General features: G+C 58.1%; 1 protein-coding gene across 2 annotated transcripts in view; it reads left to right on the forward strand.

Moving 5' to 3' along the window:
- Positions 1–3,445: 3,445 nt before the first annotated feature.
- TMCO4 (transmembrane and coiled-coil domains 4) overlaps positions 3,446–24,140 on the forward strand; it is a 51,416-nt gene continuing 30,721 nt past the window's right edge. For both annotated transcript variants that reach the window (XM_068162707.1, XM_068162708.1), the window contains exons 1-5: positions 3,446–3,517; positions 7,457–7,649; positions 8,869–9,043; positions 19,422–19,449; positions 23,476–23,608. In XM_068162707.1, coding sequence (XP_068018808.1) covers positions 7,471–7,649; positions 8,869–9,043; positions 19,422–19,449; positions 23,476–23,608 — 515 coding nt within the window. In that variant the 5' untranslated portion in view covers positions 3,446–3,517; positions 7,457–7,470. The remainder of the gene's footprint in view (positions 3,518–7,456; positions 7,650–8,868; positions 9,044–19,421; positions 19,450–23,475; positions 23,609–24,140) is intronic.

Raw genomic sequence — 24,140 nt, forward strand, 5'->3', positions numbered from 1 at the left:
TGCAGCCCAGGATCTGGTTGGCTTTCTGGGCTGCAAGTGCACACTGAGAGCTCCTGGTGAGCTTCTCCTCCCCCAGCACCCCCAAGGCTCTCTCCTCAGGGCTGCTTTCCAGCCAGTCCCTGCCCAGCCTGCATTTGTGCCTGGGATTGCCTCCAGCCAGCTGCAGGACCCTGCCCTTGGTCTTGTTGAACCTCCTGAGGTTGGCTTGTGCCCACCTCTCCAGCCTGTCCAGCTCCCTCTGGATGGATCCCTTCCCTCCAGCTGTCTGCTGCACCACACAGCTTGGTGTCATCAGCAACCCTGCTGAGGCTGCACTCAGTGCCACTGTCCATGGCACCCACAGAGATGTTGAACAAGCCTGGGCCCAGGACTGATCCCTGAGGGACTCTGCTTGTCCCTGGCCTCCACTGGGACATGGAGCCATGGACAGCCACTCTTCAGTGGCTCAGTCCAAGCCCCCTGCCACAGCAGGTTCATCCACAGCAGGCTGCACAGGGCAGCATCCAGGTGGGTTGTGAATGACTTCAGAGATGGAGACTCCATCACCTCTGTAGGCAGCCTGTTCCAATGCTCCACCACACTCAAAGGAAAGAAATACATCCTCCTGTTCAGGTGGAACCCCCTGGGTTCCAGTTTGTGCCCACTGCCCCTTGGTCTGCCACTGGGCACCACTGACAAGAGTCTGGCCCCAGCCTCTTGCCCCCCCCTCCTTTAGCATTGATTAGATCCCCTCTGGGGCTGCTCTTCTCCAGGCTCAACAGCCCCAGGGCTCAGCCTTTCCATTTAGATTTAATGGCTGCAGGGCCAAGCAATAAAGCCAGCAGGAAAGGTCCTCCCTCAAGGCAGTATACAGCAGTGAAAGACACAAGTGAAGTGAAGTGTACACCTTTGAAACAGCCCCTATGGATCCATACAGTGAGCTCAATAGCCCTGAACATCCAAGTTTCCACTCCAGCTGCTTTGTAGCAGCACCTTCCAAGCCTGCATTCAGCAGTTCCACCAAATTGTTCCTTCAGCCTTTTGAGAGCCACCCCCAACCAGCCCATTCCAAGTCCCAGGCTGTTGGTGGAGTCACCAGAACCCCAGGATTTTTAGTCACCTGCCAAGCTAAGGCTTGATGACAAAACAAACCTCTGAACCAGCAACAAAAAGGCCATCAGAGCTGTATTGCCATGCCAAACCATAAAAGGCATGCTCATGGTTTTAACCCATGCCAGTCTCCCTGGCCAAGCTCCCATGGAAGAGACCTCTAAGCTCCTAAGTTCCAACCTGCTACCCAACACCTCCAATTAACCACAATGCAACAAAGGAACAAATGGAATGGGCTGCCCAGGGAGGTGGTGGAGTCCCCAACCCTGGAGGTGTTCAAGAGGGGATTGGATGTGGCACTTGGAGCCATGGTGTAGTAGTCAGGAGGTCTTGGGTGAGAGGTTGGACTTGATGATCTTTGAGGTCTCTTCCAGCCTTATTGATTCTAGGATTCTGTGACAGCCTCCTGAGCAAACTGTGTCAGTAACCCCACTCCTGTCAGAAGCAAAACATACCTGACCCTCAAAACTCTTTACACTGAAGGTGGGGAGAGCCTGGCCCAGGTTGCCCAGAGGTGGCAGATGCCCCCATTCCTGGAAACATTACAGGTCAGGCTGGTTGGGGCTCTGAGCAACCTGTTGGGGAAGTCCCTGCTGGATAGCAGGGGGATGGAATGGAATGGAATGGAATGGAATGGAATGGAATGGAATGGAATGGAATGGAATGGAATGGAATGGAAGTAGGTATAGAGTAGAGTAGAGGAATAGAGGAATAGAGTATAAGAATAGAATAGAATAGAATAGAATAGAATAAGGAATAGAGTAGAGTAGAAGAATAGAATAGAATAGGGGAAGAGGAGAAGGGGAAGAGGAGAAGGGGAAGAGGAGAAGGGGAAGAGGAGAAGGGGAAGAGGAGAAGGGGAAGAGGAGAAGGGGAAGAGGAGAAGGGGAAGAGGAGAAGGGGAAGAGGAGAAGGGGAAGAGGAGAAGGGGAAGAGGAGAAGGGGAAGAGGAGAAGGGGAAGAGGAGAAGGGGAAGAGGAGAAGGGGAAGAGGAGAAGGGGAAGAGGAGAAGGGGAAGAGGAGAAGGGGAAGAGGAGAAGGGGAAGAGGAGAAGGGGAAGAGGAGAAGGGGAAGAGGAGAAGGGGAAGAGGAGAAGGGGAAGAGGAGAAGGGGAAGAGGAGAAGGGGAAGAGGAGAAGGGGAAGAGGAGAAGGGGAAGAGGAGAAGGGGAAGAGGAGAAGGGGAAGAGGAGAAGGGGAAGAGGAGAAGGGGAAGAGGAGAAGGGGAAGAGGAGAAGGGGAAGAGGAGAAGGGGAAGAGGAGAAGGGGAAGAGGAGAAGGGGAAGAGGAGAAGGGGAAGAGGAGAAGGGGAAGAGGAGAAGGGGAAGAGGAGAAGGGGAAGAGGAGAAGGGGAAGAGGAGAAGGGGAAGAGGAGAAGGGGAAGAGGAGAAGGGGAAGAGGAGAAGGGGAAGAGGAGAAGGGGAAGAGGAGAAGGGGAAGAGGAGAAGGGGAAGAGGAGAAGGGGAAGAGGAAGAGAAGAGGGTAGAATAGATCAGGTTGGAAGAGACCTTTGAGATCATCAAGTCCAACCTATCACCCAGCACCATCTGATCAACCAAACCATGGCACCAAGCACCCCATCCAGGCTCTTCCTAAACACCTCCAGGGATGGGGACTCCACCACCTCCCTGGGCAGCACATTCCCATGGCCAATCTCTCTTGCTGGGAAGAACTTCTTCCTCACCCCCAGCCTGGATGAGCTTTACAGGTCCCTCCCCAGCCACAGCAGCCTGTGATCCATAGGCACACCCCGAGACACATCACCCAGCTGCTCTTCACCCAGCTTCGGGACCGCACCTGGTGACACCGCACCAAGTGCCAGGCACCTCTGGAGCCTTTCTTTTGCCCCCCAGACACCAACCTGTCCTGCAGGAAGGTGGCAAAGAAGCCTGGGGGCAGCATCTTCACCAAACGGGCAGCCCTCTGCCTGCAGCCCTCCCTCGGGGCGGGAGCAGCTGTCCCAAGGGAGGGCTCTGAAGGGAGGGGAAGGGCTGGGGCCCAGCTAGGCCTTGGGCCCAGGCAGGCCTTCACCCTGAGCAGGCCACCAACGGGGCGGACACGACCCAGAATGGCAGACAGAGGCGAGCAGCGAGGCAAGGGCAGCTACACCCATCTGGTGGCGGACACGGTCCTACCGCCGAGCCGGCGCAGGGGCCGGGGGGAGGCCCTGGGGAGGCCCTGGGGAGGCCCTGAGCTGGCCGCCGGCCCCCGCCGCCACCTCGGCCCAGGGCGGCTCCGCAAGCTACGCGCCGGCCTGCGCCAGTGGCGTAGCGCAGCCCAGGGCAGCCCAGCGCCGTACGCAGAGTGCGCAGCGGCGGAGCAGGGCAGGGCAGGGCAGGGCAGGGCAGGGCAGGAAGGGGCGGCGGGAGGCGGCGGAAGGCAGCGCGGCGGCTCCGCTGTGAGGCCGGGCAGGGGGCCGGCCCGGCAGAGGTGGGGAGAGGGGCTGGGGACGGCCGGCAGGCAGGCAGCTGCGCGGGCTGAGGGGGCGGGCGGGCTCCGCTCTCCTCAGGGAGGGGAAGGCAGGGGCTGGTTCGCTACCCTCGGTGCCTGCCCCCAGCGCTGCTCCCTGCGCCCCGGCAGCGGAGGCTCCAAACGCCCAGGGGCTGCTGCGCAGAGGCTGTGCCTAAGGGGCTGCTGCGGAATTGGGCCAGAACACTCTTGCCTGGTGTTTGGCTCTGCCCTGGGGGTGAGGCCAGCCGTGGCCACCCCCCCCGCAGCAGAGGTTGCCAGCGCCCGGCCCTGCCGCAGCTCCTCGCCTGCCCCCTGCACCGCCCCTGGCCTCTGAGGGCTCTGTCCTGCCCCAAGTGCTCAGCGCCTGGAGGCTGCAGGGCTGGAGCAGAGGGGCAGAGGCTTCTTGGGGGCAGGTGCATCACCTCTCAGGTGTCATCTTCTGGTGGGGATCCCCTCTGCTCCTCGGGGCTGAGGCCACAGCTGGAGTGCTGAGCCCAGCTTCGGGCTCAGCAGCTCAGGAGAGACAGGGAGCTGCTGAGGGGGCTGCACTTTGGCCACTGCAACCCCAGGCAGAGCTACAGGCTGGGGGCAGAGTGGCTGAGAGCTGCCAGGCAGAGAGGGATCTGGGGTGCTGGGTGACAGCTGCCTAAACATGAGCCAGCAGTGTGCCCAGGGGGCCAAGAAGGCCAAGGGCATCCTGGCCTGCAGCAGGAAGAGTGTGGCCAGCAGGAGCAGGGAAGTCCTTGGGCCCTGTGCTCAGCACTGCTTAGGCCACACCTGGAGTCCTGTGTCCAGTTCTGGGCTCCTCAGTTTAAGAAGGACATTGAGAGACTTGAAGGTGTCCAGAGAAGGGCAAGAAAGCTGGGGAGGGGTCTGGAGCACAGCCCTGGGAGGAGAGGCTGAGGGAGCTGGGGTTGCTTAGCCTGGAGAAGAGGAGGCTCAGGGGAGACCTTCTTGCTCTCTCCAACTCCCTGAAGGGAGGTTGGAGCCAGGTGGGGGTTGGTCTCTTCTCCCAGGCAGGCAGCCAGCCCCAGAACAAGAGGACACAGTCTCAAGCTGTGCCAGGGGAAGTTTAGGCTGGAAGTGAGAAAGAAATTCTTCCCAGCAAGAGAGATTGGCCATTGGGATGTGCTGCCCAGGGAGGTGGTGGAGTCCCCATCCCTGGAGGTGTTCAAGAGGGGATTGGATGTGGCACTTGGTGCCATGGTCTAGTCATGAGGTCTGTGGTGACAGGATGGATTTGATGATCTTTGAGGTCTCATCCAGCCTTAGTGACACTGTGAGGGAGTGCAGTGCTGCTGCATTGCTGCCACAGCTGTGGCCTCCCCCATGCAAACCTTTCCCAGGGACCTGTGGCACTCAGGAAACTCCTGCCAGCTGGCTTGCAGTCAGCATTCCCTGGCAGCTGCTTTGCTCTCTGCTGCTCCTCTTCTCAGGGTGCTGATGGACAATAAGGTCACCCTGAGCCCAGAGTTTGAGCTCAGGGCCACGAAGGGCAGTGGTGTCCTGGGGTGCATGAAGAAGAGGGTGGCCAGCAGGATGAGGGAGGTTCTTTTCCCCCTCTCCTCTGCCCTAATGAGGCCTCATCTGGAGGTGTGGATGTAGCTGTGGGCTCTCTGGTTCAGGAGAGACAGGGAACTGCTGGAGAGAGTCCAGCAGAGGCTACAGAGATGCTGAGGGGCCTGAAGGTGTTCAAAAAGGGCTTGGATGTGGCCCTTGGAGCCATGGTTTAGCTCTCAGGAGGTGCTAGGTGATAGGTTGGACTTGCTGAGCTCTGAGGTCTTTCCCAACCTCATTGATTCTGTGATTCTCTGTGGCTCAGGCAGGCTCAGCTTTGCTGCTCTGGGAGCTGTTATCTTCCCCAGAGCCCCATGTCCCTCACTCCCTGCTCTCTCTTTGGCATCCAACATGTGTTTCCCTGGCACCTGGCTGTAGCCCATTCCTGTGGCTTTATGGCAAGGCAGGGTTTTATCTGGGGCTGGATTAATTGCTGCTGCTGTTTGAGCTTCCTATCTGGGGATGAAAAGTGAAGGTCGTGGTGCTCCTGCCCTGTAGGCATGTCTGCCTCCATGCCCAAAGGTTTCCCCCAGTCATGGTGACTGATGCTTAAACCACACTTCAGCTGTGCTGTCCCATGCTAAAGGACTTCTTGGCCAGCCCCATCTGGGTGCTTCTCTGCAGGCACCTCTCTGAAGTTCTGTTCTATTCTAATTCTGTTCAGGAGGTTCAACAAGAGCAAGGACAGGGTCCTGCAGCTGGGGCAGGGCAATCCCAGGCACTGCTCTAGGCTGGGCAGGGACTGGCTGGAGAGCAGCCCTGGAGAAAAGGACCTGGGGGTGCTGGGGGAGGAGAAGCTCAACAGGAGCCAGCAGGGAGCACTTGCAGCCCAGAGAGCCAAGCAGAGCCTGGGCTGCAGCAAGGGAAGTGTGGCCAGCAGGGCCAGGGAGGGGATTCTGCCCCTCTGCTCCACTCTGCTGAGACCACAGCTGGAGCTCTGGGGCCAGGTCTGGAGCCTCTGTGCCAGGAAGGATCTGGAGGTGCTGGAAGGTGTCCAGAGAAGGGCCAGGAGGAGGAGCAGAGGGCTGGAGCTGCTCTGCTGTGAGCACAGACTGAGGGAGTTGGGGTTGTGCAGGCTGGAGAGGAGAAGGCTCCCAGGAGACCTCATTGTGGCCTTCCAGGATCTGCAGGGGGCTGCAAGAAAGCTGGGGAGGGACTTTTGAGGAACTGGGATTGTTTAGCCTAGAGAAGAGGAGGCTCAGGGGAGACCTTCTTGCTCTCTCCAACTCCCTGAAGGGAGGTTGGAGCCAGGTGGGGGTTGGTCTCTTCTCCCAGGCAGGCAGCACCAGAACAAGAGGACACAGTCTGAAGCTGTGCCAGGGGAGGTTTAGGCTGGAGGTGAGGAGAAAGTTCTTCCTGGCAAGAGAGATTGGCCATTGGAATGTGCTGCCCAGGGAGGTGGTGGAGTCCCCATCCCTGGAGGTGTTCAAGAGGGGCTTGGGTGTGGCCCTTGGAGCCATGGTTCAGCTGTCAGGAGGTGCTGGGTGCCAGCTTGGACTTGCTGAGGTCTGAGGCCTTTTCCAGCCTTATTGATTCTGTGATAAGTGTAAATGCTGCTGGATGTTGACTTTGGTGCTGGAGTGGGATTGATCCCAGGGAAACATAATCTGTCCCTTCCCTTCTCTGGCTGGGAGGGCAGTGACAGAGCTAGGCTGCTGCTGCGGATTTGGTGTTAGTGGATGTGGTGCTTCCAGGATGCCTTAGGCCCATGCCTTTGAGTGGCACATGGCTGTGGGGGGCTGAGCTCTCCCAGGGGAAGAAGGGAGAATTGCAGTCACTGCCACCCTCAGGTGAGGACTTTGCCTGCATTTAGACATCAGGAGGTGAAGAGTGCAAACCTTGAGGGGTCTGAACCAGCTCAAACACCTTGCTGAGCAGGAAGGCAAGGCAGGCACCCCTCCTGCAAGACCATGACAGCTGGCAGGCAGAGGATAGATTCCCTTTAAAATGAGCCACTCCTGAGGTCATAGGTTCACAGAATGCTTTAGGTTGGAAGGGACCTTAAAGACCATCCAGTTCCATGGGCAGGGACACCTCCCACCAGCCCAGCTTGCTCAGGGCCTCATCCAGCCTGGCCTGGAACACCTCCAGGGAGGAGGCAGCCACAGCCTCCCTGGGCAACCTGTGCCAGTGCCTCCCCACCCTCACTGGAAAGAATTTCTTCCTCCTCTCCACTCTCAATCTCCCCTCCTCAAGCTTCAATCCATTGCCTCTCCTCCCACACCCCCTGTGCCCCCAGGGCAGGGTGTCACAGGGGTGTGCCAATGACAGAAGGCAAAGCCACTTTTGTCTCCTGGCTTCCTGCTTCGCAGCTCTCTGTGGCTGGGGTTTTTGTCCCACTTCTCCTGTTTCCTCTTTCAGCTTGCAGGTGAGAGATGGCAGCAGAGGAGGAGCAGAGAGGTTGGCCTTCAGGAGAGCACGGTGGGGCTGAGGTGGCTGGAGAGGAGGCAGCAGGGGAGCTGCTGGGCCGGCAGCTGGGCCAGCCGGCGAGCTTCGCCTACGCGGCGCTGTGTGCCACCGCCCTGGCATGGCTCTTCCCTGAAGAGGAGCAGAGGTACTGCATGGGCTGAGCAAGGGAGGGGCTGGGGTCAGACTGAGGGGGAGGCTTGGGGAGTGGAAGAGCAGAGAATGAGAGAGTGGGGTGGGGTGGGTTGGAAGGGACCTTAGTGATTCTCTGGTTCCAGCTCTCCTCCCCCCGGGCAGGGACACCTCCCACGGGCAGGGACATCTCCCCTGGGCAAGGACACCTCCCACCAGCCCACCTTGCTCAAGGCCTCATCCAGCCTGGCCTTGAACCTCTCCCAAGGAGGATGCATCCACAACCTCCCTGGGCAACCCCTTCCAGTGTCTCTCCACCCTCACTGGAAAAACTTCTTCCTCGTCTCCACTCTCAATCTCCCCTCCTCAAGCTTCAATCCATTCCCTCTCCTCCTGGCAGTACAAGCCCCTGTGGGTGGGGCTGGGAGACATGGCCTGGGGGGGGGACACCACAGCTGACACTGTCCCCTGTGGATGTCATCCAGCATGGGTGCTCTGCAGAACAGCTCTTAGCAGGAGCAGCTGAGGGAGCTGGGGTGGTTTAGTGTGGAGAAGAGGAGGCTGAGGGCAGACCTCACTGCTCTCTACAGCTCCCTGAAGGGAGGTTGGAGCCAGCTGGGGGTTGGTCTCTTCTCCCAGGCAAGCAGCACCAGAACAAAAGGACACAGCCTCAAGCTGTGCCAGGGGAGGTTCAGGCTGGAGGCGAGGAGAAAGTTCTTCCCAGCAAGAGAGATTGGCCATGGGAATGTGCTGCCCAGGGAGGTGGTGGAGTCCCCATCCCTGGAGGGGTTCAAGAGGGGCTTGGATTTGGCCCTTGGTGCCATGGTCTAGTTGTCAGGAGGTGCTGGGTGCCAGCTTGGACTTGCTGAGCTCTGAGGTCTTTTCCAACCTTACTGATTCTATGATTCAAAAAGTTCTTCCCCAGCTGTCTTGTGGCTGCCTTCAGGTCCTGGGAAGTTGATCTTTTTGTTTGGCATGGGATGTCTTCCTAACTGTATTTCCTTTTGCTCTTAGAGGCCTGAACACTGCAGCACAAATTGCAGCCCTGAACACTGCAGTCAGGCTCACCTTCATCCAGCTTGCTTGCTTGTGTGTGTTAGCCCTCTTCTGCAGCAGCTTCTGTTGGCTTCTTACCAAGCTTTGATTGTTTTGTGGTGTGAACAGCAGCAGAACCCCCAAGCCTGGCAGGACTCCCCACCTCCAGAGCTTTGACTGCTGCCCTTGTTGCCTTACAGCTCCTTCAGGACAGAATTCATGGAGGCCTTTGTGAGATGGCTGAAGCTGCCTGATGCAGTCCTGCCTGCCATGACAGCATTTGCTAGTGGCTTAGGAGGTGAGGGCACAGAAACTTTCACCCAGGTGTTGCTGAAGGATCCCATCTTGAAAGCAAACCCATCTGGCATTACCCAAGTAAGTCCCTGCTCCCCCCCCTTGCCCTTCTGTCAGCCCTGGCTTGGGCAGCAGCTCTCTGAGCTGGGTTAGGAAGTGGCTGGAGGCTGAGCCCAGAGAGTGGTGGTGAATGGTGCCACAGCCAGCTGGCAGCCAGGCACCAGTGGTGTGCCCCAGGGATCAGTGCTGGGCCCTGTGCTCTTTAACATCTTCACTGATGATCTGGATGAGGGGATTGAGTCCATCATCAGTAAATTTGCTGATGACACCAAGCTGGGGGCAGGAGTTCATCTGCTGGAGGGTAGAGAGGCTCTGCAGAGGGGGCTGGGCAGATGGGCAGAGGCCAAGGGCAGGAGATTGAACACATCCAAGTGCCAGGTGCTGCACATTGGCCACAGCAACCCCATGCAGTGCTACAGGCTGGGGGCAGAGTGGCTGAGAGCAGCCAGGCAGAGAGGGACCTGGGGGTAGTGGTTGATGGTAGGCTGAACATGAGCCTGCAGTGTGCCCAGGCGGCCAGGAGGGCCAATGGCATCCTGGCCTGCATCAGGAAGAGTGTGGCCAGCAGGAGCAGGGAGGTCATTCTGCCCCTGTACACTGCACTGGTTAGGCCACACCTGGAGTCCTGTGTCCAGGTCTGGGCTCCTCAGGTTAGGAAGGAGGTTGACTTGCTGGAAGGTGTCCAGAGAAGGGCAAGAAAGCTGGGGAGGGTTCTGGAGCACAGCCCTGGGAGGAGAGGCTGAGGGAGCTGGGGTTGCTTAGCCTGGAGAGGAGGAGACTCAGGGGAGACCTTCTTGCTCTCTCCAACTCCCTGCAGGGAGGTTGGAGCCAGGTGGGGGTTGGTCTCTTCTCCCAGGCAGCCAGCACCAGAACAAGAGGACACAGTCTCAGGCTGCACCAGGGGAGGTTCAGGCTGGAGGTCAGGAGGAAGTTTTACACAGAGAGAGAGATTGTCCATTGGAATGTGCTGCCTGGGGAGGTGGTGGAGCCACCATCACTGGAGGTGTTCAGGAGGAGACTTGACAGGGTGCTTGGGGCCATGGGTTAGTTGATAGGTGGTGTTGGATGATGGGTTGGACTTGATGATCTTGAAGGTCTCTTCCAACCTGGTCTGGTCTGGTCTGGTCTATTCTATTCTATTCTATTCTTTGCTTTCCAAAAGGGATTTCCCATTCCTGGCTGCTTGCAGCTGAAGCTCTGCTTGCAGAGGGAGGGAAGCAGGATCCCCAGTTCTGACAGGCAGAGGATTCTGAGGGGCTGGGTGGGAGGGGAGCAGCCTCTCTATCCAGAAACAGCTCAGGGCAGCCATGAAGGTGGCTGACAGTTTCTGTCTGCTGAATTAATGGTTGAGTCAGAGAATGGTAGGGGTTGGAAGGGACCTCTGGAGATCATCCAGTCCAACCCCCCTGCCAAGGCAGGGTCACCCAGGGCAGGTCACAGAGGAACACATCCAGATGGGGCTTGAATGCCTCCACACCAGGAGACTCCACAACCTCCCTGGGCAGCCTGCTCCAGGCCTCCAGCACCCTCACACCAAACAACTTTCTCCTCATGTTGAGGTGGAACTTCCTGAGTCCCAGCTTGTACCCATTGGTCCTTGTCCTCTCACTGGTCACCACTGAGAAGAGCCTGGCACCTTCCCCTATTACAGGAGGGATCTGGAGGGGCTGGAAGGTGTCCAGAGAAGGGCCAGGAGGAGGAGCAGAGGGCTGGAGCTGCTCTGCTGTGAGGACAGACTGAAGGAGTTGGGGCTGTTCAGTCTGGAGAAGAGAAGGCTCCCAGGTGACCTCATTGTGGCCTTCCAGGATCTGAAGGGGGCTACAGGAAGGCTGGGGAGGGACTGCTCAGGATCTCAGGTAGTGGTAGGACTAGGGGGAATGGAATGAAGCTGGAGGTGGGGAGATTCAGGCTGGAGGTGAGGAGGAAGTTCTTCCCCATGAGAGTGGTGAAGCCCTGGAATGGGTTGTGCAGGGAGGTGGTTGGGGCCCTGTCCCTGGAGGTGTTTAAGGCCAGGCTGGATGAGGCTCTGGCCAGGCTGATCTAGTGTGGGGTGTCCCTGCCCATGGCAGGGGGGTTGGAACTGGCTGATCCTTGTGGTCCCTTCCAACCCTGACTGATACTATGATACTATGACACCCACCCCTCAGATCCCTGTAGGCATTGATCAGATCCCCTCTGAGCCTGCTCTCCAGACTAAACAGCCCCAGGGCTCTCAGTCTTTCTTCACAGGAGAGATGTTCAAGTCCCTTCATCATCCTCACAGCTCTGTGTTGGACTCTCTCCCTTAGACCTGGGGAGCCTAAAGCTGGAGCCACTATTTGTGTGTCTTTGATGCTTTCTCTCTACAGAGCAGACACCTGTCATGCTTTTCCCTCTGACTGTGTTGCTGCAGTGATTCTGATGCCTGTGTGAGCCACTGACCATCACAGGGTTGATTTTCATTTGTTCCAAACCATCTGCATTGGTTGGAAGCAGTTCTTCCCCAGGAGGGTGGTGAGAGCCTGGCACAGGCTGCCCAGGGAGGTGGTGGAAGCCTCCTGCCTGGAGGTGTTTGCAGCCAGGCTGGATGTGGCTGTAAGCAACCTGCTGCAGTGTGAGGTGTCCCTGCCCATGGCAGGGGGGTTGGAGCTGGCTGAGCCTTGAGCTCCCTTCCAACCCTGACAGCTCTGTGATTCTATGCATGCTCCAAACAGGCTCTGCTCCTCCAGAGCCAGCTTTGGCAGGAGGGAAATCAGCTCCTGTGACCCTTTCCTTTCACTGAGAAAGTATCAGTGGGGTTGAAACCACCCCCTCCCCAGGGCAGTGGTGGAGTCCCCATCCCTGAAGGGGTTTGAAAGCTGTGGAGATGTGGTGCTGAGGGCCAGGGTTGAGTGGTGACCTGCCAGTGCTGGGTGAAGGGTTGGGTTTGATGATCTTAAAGGCCTCTCCCAGCCAAAACAGTGTCATGAGTCTACAGTCTGCTGATGTCAAAGCTGACATAAAAGAGGCAAAGCATTGCAGAGTCATTCACCTTTGCTGCAGGCTCAGCCCCTCCTGGCCCAGCCTCATGTGAGGAAGAGCAGGCAGGATGCTGCTGCTGGCATGCAGGATGAGGCCACTGTCACCTGGGTGCTGCAGATAAGCAAGCAGGGAGAGACACCCTGCCTGCAGACAGGGCTGTGGTGCTGAGTAACAGCACACACCTTGAGCTCTGGCCTGGCAGACCTGCCAGCAGGGCTAGGCAGGTGAAGCTGTGACAGCAGGGAACTCCCTAGGTCAACTCTCATCATCTTGGAGACCTCATTGTGGCCTTCCAGGATCTGAAGGGGGCTGCAAGAAAGCTGGGGAGGGACTTCTGAGGGTGTCAGGGAGGGATAGGACTGGGGGGGATGGAGCAGAACTAGAAATGGGTGGATTGAGATTGGCTGTGAGGAAGAAGTTGTTCCCCAGGAGGGTGGTGAGAGCCTGGCACAGGCTGCCCAGGGAGGTGGTGGAAGCCTCCTGCCTGGAGGTGTTTGCAGCCAGGCTGGATGTGGCTGTGAGCAACCTGCTGTGGTGTGAGGTGTCCTTGCCCATGGCAGGGGGTTGGAGCTGGCTGAGCCTTGAGCTCCCTTCCAACCCTGACAGCTCTGTGATTTCAACCCTAATGGCTGTTCAGCCTGGAGGAGAGAAGGCTCCATGGAGACCTCAGAGCAGCCTTCCAGCACTTGAAGTCCCCTTCAGGAGAGCTGGGGAGGGACTTCTGGCAAAGGCATGGGGTGACAGGGTGAGAGGTGATGGCTTCAAAGTGGAAGGAGTTGGATTTAGGTCAGACAGGAGGAAGAAATTCCTCCCCATGAGGGTGGGGAGGCACTCAAGAGGTTGCCCAGAGAAGTTGTGCTGGCTGCAAGGCTGAGTGCTGAAAGCCAGGTTGGATGAGGCCTTGGCTGGGGGCTAGCAGGAGGTGTCCCTGCCTGTGGCAGGGGGGTTACAGAAGACAGAATGAACCAGGCTGGGACAGAGCTTTGAGCTCAGCAAGTCCAACCTCTCACCCAACACCTCCTGACAGCTCAACCATGGCTCCAAGGGCCGCAGCCAAGCCCAGGGCCCCAGGATGATCTTTCATCCCAAGCCATTTGGTGATTCTATGAACCCCTGTGGCAGAGCACAACCCCAGGGCCAAGTCAGACATCAGTGGCCAAGGGCAGAACATCCTCAGGGGCTGTTCCCTTTCTGGCTTGGTTTGGGGTGGTGAGCAGCAGCCAGGTCCAGTTTCATCACTGCTGGAGCAAGCAAAGTTGAGCCTGTGTTGGTTGTAACTCCCCCCTGCCAGGCCCTGCTGTGCAAACCACAGGAAGGGAGAGGTGTGTGACCCTCTCCCACTTCCCCAGAGCAATGCTGTGAGGCTGTGGCCTGGGGGGTTGGCAGCTTTGGGGCTGCAGGAGTCCTGCTGGAGCCTGAGTGCTCTGAGCACAGCTTGAGCTGGGGAGCACACAGCCCAGCACAGGCTGGAAGATGACCTTCAGGGTCCTCAAGTCCCAGCTGTTGAGCCAGCACTGCCAGGCCCACCCCTGAACAGTGTCCCTCAGGTTTCATCCTCAGTGGAGGTTGATGCCCACCTCTGGCTCAGCAGCTTTTGCTCACTGAGGTCTTGGCACTGAATCAGAGAGTCTTAGGATCAATAAGGTTGGCAAAGAGCTCAGAGCTCAGCAAGTCCAACCTCTCACCCAACACCTCTGACAGCTACACCATGGCTCCAAGGGCCACATCCAAGCCCAGGGGCACTGTGCTTTTCCAGAGGTGACTCTGGCTCAGCTCTGAGCCACAGAACTGGGACACTTATCACTCTGATTCAGGTAGAAAACAGAAGCTGTAGATAACAATGCTTTGATCAGCTGGAAGCAAAGCTCAGGTGCAGCTATCAGGCTCCTGCCACAGCATCAGTACCTTGCACAGTCACCTCCAGGGGCAAGCTGATTGCTGTTTGTCAAGGGGAAAAGAGAGACTTCCAGGCTTCAGCCCAGCCAGGCAGCAGAGGCTTGCAAGGAAGCTTCAGCTGAGAAGCTTCTCAGAAGCTGTTCTTCCCTTCTGGCCTGAAAAGAAACAGGCTGTGGGCCAAGGCTTTGGGAGTTCTTCCTCTTTTGCTTCCCTGCAGCCAGCTGCTGCTGAGGCAATGCTTTTGTTTCCTGGGGGGGCTTAATAAGGACCCTTGGAAGTGCTCAGCCTGTTCAGTGGCAGGGGCCTGCCTGCATCACTGAGTGCCCTCCAGTTTAGCAGGGCTGAAAGGGATGGTACAGGAGGTGAGCTCAGCACTGACTCAGTGGCAATGGGAGGCTGATGGGCTCTGCATTCATTGCAGCCTGGCACAGACAGCTGCAGGTTAACCAAATCCCTTTGGGGGCTGGAGCCATGGCACACAGGCTGTGGGTGCAGGGTCAGGAGGCAGCACAGCAGCAGGAGGTGAAGGAGTGATGAGAGGTGAAAGAAATGTTGGAAGTTCTTCTGGTGAATGATTTTGGTCTCCTTTTTCCCCCCTCTGAGCATATGTGGAGCAGCATTGCCCTCTGTTCTGTCTGCTCACACCCCCTGGGATGGGGAACACAGGCTCTCTGGGCAGGAGGAAATGGGGTTGGAATCAGAGAATCCTAGAGTGGCTCAGGATGGAAAGGGACCTCAGAGATCATCTGCTCCAACCTCACCTACACCTCTCACCCAGACTCAGCTGCTTAAGGCCTCATCCAGCCTGGCCTTGAACAACCCCAGGCAGGAGGCAGCCACAACCTCCCTGGGCAGCCTAATCCAGACTCTCACCACCCTCACACTCAAAAACTTCTTCCTCATCCCCACTCTAACCCTGCTCTGCCTCAGCTTCAAACCATTCCCCCTTGGCCTGGCTCAGACCCCCTCAGGAGAAGTCCCTCTGCAGCCTTCCTTCAGGATCCCTTCAGCTCCTGGCAGGCAGCTCTGAGGTCCCCCTGGAGCCTTCTCCTCTCCAGGCTGCACAGCCCCAGCTCCCTCAGCCTGTGCTTACAGCAGAGCTGCTCCAGCCCTTGGAGCATCTTTGTGGCCTCCTCTGGACTCCCTCCAGCAGCTCTGTGTCCTCCTTCTGCTCTGGGCAACCAGGTCCAGGGGAGGATGTCCCTGCTGACTGCAGGGGGGTGGGCTGGATGCCCTTTGGAGGTCCCTTCCAGCCCCAACCATTCTCTGCTTGTGTGAGTGAGGCAGATTGGAGCTTTTCAAGGGCCTGCAGGGGCTGGGAGATGTCCCTTGGCCATGCTGGGAAGGTGACTCAAGGTCAGTTCTGGGTTCCTTCAGAGGAAGTTCTTCACACTGAAGGGAGTGAATGGCACAGGTTGCCCAGAGAGGTGCTGGAAGCCTCATCCCTGGAGACATTGAAGGTCAAAGCAGATGTTGCCCTGAGCACACTGTGGATCCTCTCTGTGGTCTCCTCTGGCCTCCCTCCAGCAGCTCTGTGTCCTTCTGCTGCTGGGGACAGCAGAGCTGGAGGTGAGGTCTGAGCAGAGCAGAGCCCAGGGGCAGAATCCCCTCTGCTGCCCTGCTGCCCACCCTGCTCTGGCTGCAGCCAGCACACAGCTGCCTGCCCACGCTCACACTGCACAGCTTCTTCCTCATCCCCACTCTAACCCTGCTCTGCTCAGCTTCAAACCATTCCCCCTTGCCCTGTCTCCAGACACCCTCAGGAGAAGTCCCTCTGCAGCCTTCCTGCAGGATCCCTTCAGCTCCTAGCAGGCAGCTCTGAGGTCCCCCTGGAGCCTTCTCCTCTCCAGGCTGCACAGCCCCAGCAGGCAGCGATTCATAGTATCACAGTATCAGTCAGGGTTGGAAGGGACCACAAGGATCAGCCAGTTCCAACCCCCTGCCATGGGCAGGGACACCCCACACTAGATCAGCCTGGCCACAGCCTCAGCCAGCCTGGCCTTAAACACCCCCAGGGATGGGGCCTCAACCACCTCCCTGGACAACCCATTCCAGGGCTTCACTACTCTCATGGGGAAGAACTTCCTCCTCACCTCCAGCCTCAATCTCCCCACCTCCAGCTTCATTCCATTCCCCCTAGTCCTATCACTACCTGAGAGCCTGAGCAGTCCCTCCCCAGCCTTCCTGTAGCCCCCTTCAGCTCCTGGAAGGCCACAATGAGGTCACCTCAGAGCCTTCTCTTCTCCAGACTGAACAGCCCCAACTCCTTCAGTCTGTCCTCACAGCAGAGCAGCTCCAGCCCTCTGATCATCCTCCTGGCCCTTCTCTGGACACCTTCCAGCACCTCCAGATCCCTCTTGCCATAGGGGCTCCAGAACTGGAGGCAGGACTCCAGGTGGGGTCTCCCCAGCGCTGAGCAGAGGGGGAGAATCACCTCCCTTGCCCTGCTGGCCACACTTCTGCTGCAGCCCAGGCTCTGGTTGGCTTTCTGGGCTGCAAGTGCACACTGAGAGCTCCTGGTGAGCTTCTCCTCCCCCAGCACCCCCAAGGCTCTCTCCTCAGGGCTGCTTCCTGCCCAGCCTGCATTTGTGCCTGGGATTGCCTTGACCCAGCTGCAGGACCCTGCCCTTGCTCTTGTTGAACTTCACAGGGGCTCTGCCTCCAGGGCCTTTCCCTTGCTGTGGTGAGGCTTGTCAGTCACATGGGTGGGAATCTTGTGCAGGGAGGGTCAAAACAAGCCTGAAGCATAACAAACTGCTGGCTTGGAGGAAGAAAACAACCTGCTTGTGAGCTAATCTGATCCATGCTGATTGCTGGCTGGCTGCACAGCAGTACGTGCAGAGCCCGGGGCCCGTGGAGGGAGCTGAGAGTGCTCCTTGGCACGGAGGCCATAAAAATACAGTAGTTCCTCTTTATCACCTGATTGCCTCTATCTCTCCTTCACCTTTTGAAGTGCACAGAAGGAAAGGGCTCAGGGCCAGGTTTGGAGAAGGGCTTATGTGATGTGTTGGGGGGGAGATGCAGTACCCTCCCCCTGAGCCAGCAGTGAGGGCTGGCAGCCTGGGCTGGCCTGCAGCAGGAGAAGTGTGGCCAGCAGCACAGGGAGGGCATTCTGCCCCTCTGCTCTGCTCTGCTGAGACCCCACCTGCTGCACTGCCTCCAGTCCTGCTGCCCCCAGCACAAGGGGAACTGCTGGGGAGGCTCCAAAGGAGGCCACAAAGGCTGGAGGACCTCCTCTGTGGGGACAGGCTGAGGAGACTTGGGGACAGGGGGACCTCAGAGCTGCCTGCCAGCACCTGAAGGGATCCTGCAGGAAGGCTGCAGGGGGACCTCAGAGCTGCCTGCCAGCACCTGAAGGGATCCTGCAGGAAGGCTGCAGGGGGACCTCAGAGCTGCCTGCCAGCACCTGAAGGGATCCTGCAGGAAGGCTGCAGGGAGGCCTTAGAGCAGCCTTCCAGCACCTGCAGGGGCTCCAGGAGAGCTGGGGAGGGACTTGTGACAAGGGCTGGGAGTGGCAGGATGAGGGGGAATGGTTTTGAGCTGGGAGAGGGGAGATTAAGACTGGAGATTAGTTAGGAAGAGATTCTTCCCAGTGAGGATGGGGAGACACTGGCACAGGCTGCCCAGGGAGGCTGTGGCTGTCCCCTCCCTGGAGATGCTCAAGGCCAGGCTGGATGAGGCCCTGTGCAAGCTGGGCTGGTGGGAAGTGTCCCTGCCCATGGCAGGCAGGGGTGGAACTGGATGGCCTTTAAGGTCCCTTCCAAGGAAAATGAGTCAGTGCTCTCAGGAAACAGGAAACTCCTCTCACTGAGAGTGATCCTCAGGGCCTAGGCTCTTCCCTGGGCAGCATCAGCAGCTTGCCCCTCCCCTAGCAGCAGCTGGCTGCTCCCTTCACAGCAGGGAAGAGATTGGAGCCCTTTTGGTGGTACCAGCCCTGCTGAGGAGCTCACAGGACCCACAGCCATGAAGCCTTTGGCAGCCTCCTCCACCTGGCAGCTTGCTCAAGGCTTCATCCTACCTGGCCTCCAGGCCTGGAGCCTCCACAGCTTCTCTGGGCAAGCTGCTCTAGTGGAAGGGGGCCAAGGGCTCAGGCCCAGCCAGCAGGGATTCAGTCAGGGCAGGTCCTGCCTCTCCAGCCTGATCTCCTTCCGTGCCTTGGTGACTGCCTGGTGGATATGGGGCAGGCTATGGATGAGGGCTGCCTGGGCTGCAGCAAGGCCTTTGCCACCATCCCCCACAGCAAACTCCTGGCCAAGCTGTCAGCCCCTGGCTTGGACAGCAGCTCTCTGAGCTGGGTTAGGAACTGGCTGGAGGCTGAGCCCAGAGAGTGGTGGTGAATGGTGCCACAGCCAGCTGGCAGCCAGGCACCAGTGGTGTGCCCCAGGGATCAGTGCTGGCCCCAGGCTCTTTAACATCTTCATTGATGATCTGGATGAGGGGGTCGAGTCAGACATCAGCAAGTTTGCAGCTGACACCAAGCTAGGAGCAGATGTTGGTCAGTTAGAGGGTAGAAAGGCTCTGCAGAGGGACCTTGACCGACTGGACAGATGGGCAGAATCCAACAGGATGGCATTGAACAAGTCCAAGTGCCAGGGGCTGCACTTTGGCCACACCAACCCCATGCAGAGCTACAGGCTGGGGGCAGAGTGGCTGAGAGCTGCCAAACAGAGAGGGACCTGGGGGTGCTGATTGACAGCTGGCTGAACATGAGCCAGCAGTGTGCCCAGGCGGCCAAGAAGGCCAAGGGCATCCTGGCCTGCATCAGGCAGAGTGTGGCCAGCAGGAGCAGGGAAGTCCTTGTGCCCTGTGCTCAGCACTGCTTAGGCCACAGCTGGAGTCCTGTGTCCAGTTCTGGGCTCCTCAGTTTAGGAAAGAGGTTGAGCTGCTGGAAGGTGTCCAGAGAAGGGCAAGAAAGCTGGGGAGGGGTCTGGAGCACAGCCCTGGGAGGAGAGGCTGAGGGAGCTGGGGTTGCTTAGCCTGGAGAAGAGGAGGCTCAGGGGAGACCTTCTTGCTCTCTGCAACTCCCTGAAGGGAGCTTGGAGCCAGGTGGGGGTTGGTCTCTTCTCCCAGGCAGGCAGCCAGCCAGCACCAGAACAAGAGGACACAGCCTCAAGCTGTGCCAGGGGAGGTTCAGGCTGGAGGTGAGGAGAAAGTTCTTCCCAGAGAGAGTTGTTGGCCATTGGAATGTGCTGCCCAGGGAGGTGGTGGAGTCCCCATCCCTGGAGGTGTTCAAGAGAGGATTGGATGTGGCACTGGGAGCCATGGTTTAGCCATGAGGTCTGTGATGCCAGGTTGGACTTGATGACCTTTGAGGTCTCTTCCAACCTTGGTGATACTGTGACAGGGGAGTTGGAACTGGCTGATCTTGAAGGTCCCTTCCAGCCTAACCCATTTGACTCTCTAAGTGTGATGCCTCCAGACAGAGCAGGTTGGGAAAGACCTCCAAGGTCACCAAGTCCTCATCAGTTTGACCTCACAATTCTTCTCTCTTTTTCCTTTGCAGGACCTTCTCTCCTTCTCCCTTCGAGATGGTAAGTTCCCCACTTCCCCTCCTAACTCCAGGACTCCCTGGCTGATGCTTTCAAGAGCTCCAGCTGCCCCCTGATGCCTGGCTTAGCTCTCTTCCTGGCAGAGGCAGCACAGCCCTTCCCTGCATCCAGTACAGGGAAAGCAGCAATCCACTTGGCATTAGTGATGCCAGTAAAGACTGAGCAACTCTTCCCCTCCCTCACCTGCCAGCAGTGTGTGTGTGTGATGGCAGAGAGGTTTGGACCTGAACTACCTGCAGTGGGCTGCTTTGGTGGCTTTTTTTCTCCCTCTCCAGGGAGCTCACCCTGGACCCTTCTCCTCTCCAGGCTGCACAGCCCCAGCTCCCTCAGCCTGTGCTCACAGCAGGCTCCAGCACCTCCCTGGGCAGCACATTCCAAGGGCCAACCTCTCTTTCTGGGAAGCCTTCTCAGGAAGTCTGCTATCTGGGTAATAAATAAATCAACCTCCTGTGGCCATGTGCCACACTGGATCTACGTGCAGCAGGTCTCAGAAGCACACACACACAGGCTCACACAGAGTCACAGGACCATTGAGGCTGGAAGGGGCCTCATGTAGAACAGCATTGCCCTCTGTTCTGTCTGCTCACACCCCCTGGGATGGGGAACACAGGCTCTCTGGGGATGGGGAAATGGGGTTGGAATCATAGAATCCTAGAGTGGCTCAGGATGGAAAGGGACCTCAGAGATCATCTGCTCCAACCTCACCTACATCTCTCAAGCAGACTCAGCTGCTTAAGGCCTCATCCAGCCTGGCCTTGAACAACCCCAGGCAGGGGACATCCACAACCTCTCTGGGCAGCCTAATCCAGACTCTCACCATCCTCATCTGAAGAACTTCTTCCTCATCCCCACTCTAACCCTGCTCTGCCTCAGCTTCAAACCATTCCCCCTTGCCCTGTCTCCAGACACCCTCAGGAGAAGTCTCTCTGCAGCCTTCCTGCAGGGTCCCTTCAGCTCCTGGCAGGCAGCTCTGAGGTCCCCCTGGAGTCTTCTCCTCTCCAGGCTGCACACCCCCAGCTCCCTCAGCCTGTCCTCACAGCAGAGCTGCTCCAGCCCTTGGAGCATCTTTGTGGTCTCCTCTGGACTCCCTCCTGCAGCTCTGTGTCCTCCTTCTGCTCTGGGCAACCAGGTCCAGGGGAGGATGTCCCTGCTGACTGCAGGGGGGTGGGCTGGATGCCCTTTGGAGGTCCCTTCCAGCCCCAACCATTCTCTGCTTGTGTGAGTGAGGCAGATTGGAGCTTTTCAAGGGCCTGCAGGGGCTGGGAGATGTCCCTTGGCCATGCTGGGAAGGGGACTCAAGGTCAGTTCTGGGTTCCTTCAGAGGAAGTTCCTCACACTGAGGGCAGTGAAACACTGGCACAGGTTGCCCAGAGAGGTGCTGGCAGCCTCATCCCTGGAGACATTGAAGGTCAAAGCAGATGTGGCCCTGAGCACACTGTGGATCCTCTCTGTGGTCTCCTCTGGCCTCCCTCCAGCAGCTCTGTGTCCTTCTGCTGCTGGGGACAGCAGAGCTGGAGGCAGGATTGGAGGTGAGGTCTGAGCAGAGCAGAGCCCAGGGGCAGAATCCCCTCTGCTGCCCTGCTGCCCACCCTGCTCTGGCTGCAGCCAGCACACAGCTGCCTGCTGGGCTGCAGGAGGGCTCTGCTGGCTGCTGGGGAGCTGCTCAGCACCCAGCACCCCCAAGCCTCTTTCTTCAGGGCTGCTCTCAATAAACCTAATAATGCTCATAATGCTCTCAAGCAAACCTAATAATGCTAATAATACTCTCAAGCAAGCCTAATAAATTGCCCTCTGCCATGTTTGATGTGTGTGCAGCAGGTCTCAAACACAGCCTTTGCAGCTGGGTCTTGCTGGGCTGGTTCCTCCCTCCCTCCCCACTCCCCCCAGAAATCCAATTGCAGCTTTCATCCCAGAGTGCCCCCAGAACCCTTGACAAAAGGCAACCCTCAGCATGCAGCAGGTGCTGCTGTGAGCTGCACAGGATAAAAACCCAAGAGCTGGCACAAGCAATTGAAAACCTATTACCTTGAAGCTGTCTTCCCTCAGAGGACAGCTGCTGGTGAGCCTGGGGGTAATGATTTCTCCTCCCCCCTGTTGTCTGGGTGCAGTGTCCTCCCCTGCACCTCCAGCAGTGAAGTGTAAATGCAAACAAACAATGGTCAGTGGTGCTGCTGGCTGAGCTGCTGTGTGTGGCTTTGAAGCTCCACAGTCCCTCTGGTTGCTCCCCCAAGGTGGATTGGGAAGCACCCAGAATCACCAAGGATGGAAGAGACCTCAGAGATCATCAAGTCCAACCTGGCACCACAGACCTCATGGCTAAACCATGGCTCCAAGCGCCACATCCAAGCCCCTCTTGAACACCTCCAGGGATGGGGACTCCACTACCTCCCTGGGCAGCACATTCCAATGGCTAACAACCCTCTCTGGGAAGAACTTTCTCCTCCCCTCCAGCCTAAACCTCCCCTGGCACAGCTTGAGACTGTGTCCTCTTGTTCTGGGGCTGGCTGCCTGCCTGGGAGAAGAGACCAACCCCCACCAGGCTCCAACCTCCCTGCAGGGAGTTGGAGAGAGCAATGAGGTCTCCCCTGAGCCTCCTCTTCTCCAGGCTAAGCAACCCCAGCTCCCTCAGCCTCTCCTCCCAGGGCTGTGCTCCAGACCCCTCCCCAGCTTTCTTGCCCTTCTCTGGACACCTTCCAGCAGCTCAACCTCTTTCCTAACCTGAGGAGCCCAGAACTGGACACAGGACTCCAGGTGTGGCCTAAGCAGTGCTGAGCACAGGGCACAAGGACTTCCCTGCTCCTGCTGGCCACACTCTTCCTGCTGCAGGCCAGGATGCCCTTGGCCTTCTTGGCCCCCTGGGCACACTGCTGGCTCCTGTGCAGAAGGCTGAACTGCTGAAGCTTTGGCATGGAGGTGCACTTCTGACAGATCACAGATCTCAGAATGCTGTGGGTTGGAAGGGACCTTCAAGATCATCCAGTTCCAACCTCCCTGCCTTTGGCTGGGGCACCTTGGTCTAATGGAAAGTGTTCCTCTTAATGCCCAGGGCTTGGAACTGGATAATCTTTAAGGTCCTAGGCTGGGTGTTAGGAAGAAAAAGTCTTCCCAGCAAGAGAGATTGGCCATGGGGATGTGCTGCCCAGGGGGTGGTGGAGTCCCCATCCCTGGAGGTGTTTAGGAAGAGCCTGGCTGAGGCACTTGGTGCCATGGTTGAGTTGATCAGATGGTGCTGGGTGAGAGGTTGGACTTGCTGATCTCAAAGCTCTTTCCCAACCTGGTTAATTCTGTGTTCTGTATTCCAATCCAACCTTCCACCAGCCCAGCTTGCTCAGGGCCTCATCCAGCCTGGCCTTAAACCCCTGTGGGGAGGAGGCATCCATGACCTCACTGGGCAACCTGTTGCAGTGCCTCACCACCCCCATGGGGAGGCATTTCTCCCTCATGTCTGATTCAAATCCAGCTTCTCCCCCTCTGAAGCCATCCCTCCTCATCCTGGCCCTCCATGCCTTTGTGCAACGCCCCCCTGCAGCTCCTCTGTAGCTGCCTTCCCATCCAGGCTGGCACAGTGCCTTGCAGTGGTGCACAGCAGGGGTGTGCTGTCCCGTGTCACCCATGCACACGTTTGCTGTTGCCACTTAGAGCTCCTCTTGCTGCAGCCTGTCCAGAAGGCCTCTGTCACAGAGGCTGAGAACCCAAGGATTGTCTGCCCTAGAGGCAGCTTCCTGCTGCAGTGACTCTTCTGCAGGGCAGAAGGGTTTCCAGTCCTAGGACCACAGGATGGGTTGGGAGGGACCCTCAAGACCATCGAGTTCCAACCTCCCTGCCTTTGGCTGGGACCCCTCCCACCGGCCCAGCTTGCTCAAGGCCTCATCCAAGCTGGCCTTCAACACTTCCAAGCTTGGAATCTCCACTTTTCCATTGACCACTCTCTTCTCCAGTGGTGTTGCCTCACTTTTTAGCCCTGTGCCAGGCAGGCTGACTGACTTCCTGCCCTTCCCTCTCTTGAAGGGTACTACGACGCTCGAGCCAGGGTGTTGATCTGCCACATCACCTGGCTGCTGAGGATCCCCTTGGAGGAGCTGGATGTCCTGGAGGAATCTCTGCTTGAGAGCCTGAAGGAACAAAAAGAGGAAGAGTCAGAGTAAGAGCATTTGGGTTGGCAATGGGGTGGAGAAATACTGCTGGAGCTGGAAAGCTCAGCAGTGATGCCCCAGGGGCCAAGAAGGCCAAAGGCATCCTGGCCTCCAGCAGGAAGAGCTCTGCAGAGGGACCTCGACTGGCTGGACAGATGGGCAGAGGCCAACAGGATGGCATTCAACAAGTCCAAGTGCCAGGGGCTGCACTTTGGCCACAACAACCCCAGGCAGAGCTACAGGCTGGGAGCAGAGTGGCTGAGAGCAGCCAAACAGAAAGGGACCTTGGGGTAGTGGTTGACAGCTGCCTGAACATGAGCCAGCAGTGTGCCCAGGTGGCCAAGAAGGCCAAGGGCATCCTGGCCTGCATCAGGAAGAGTGTGGCCAGCAGGAGCAGGGAAGTCCTTGTGCCCTGTGCTCAGCACTGCTCAGGCCACACCTGGAGTCCTGTGTCCAGCTCTGGGCTCCTCAGGTTAGGAAAGAGGTTGAGCTGCTGGAAGGTGTCCAGAGAAGGGCAAGAAAGCTGGGGAGGGGTCTGGA

This window comes from Melanerpes formicivorus, unplaced genomic scaffold (genome assembly GCF_026170545.1).
Source record: "Melanerpes formicivorus ecotype bairdi unplaced genomic scaffold, bMelFor1.0.p_v2 SCAF_67, whole genome shotgun sequence".
Classification (NCBI taxonomy): Eukaryota; Metazoa; Chordata; class Aves; order Piciformes; family Picidae; genus Melanerpes; species Melanerpes formicivorus.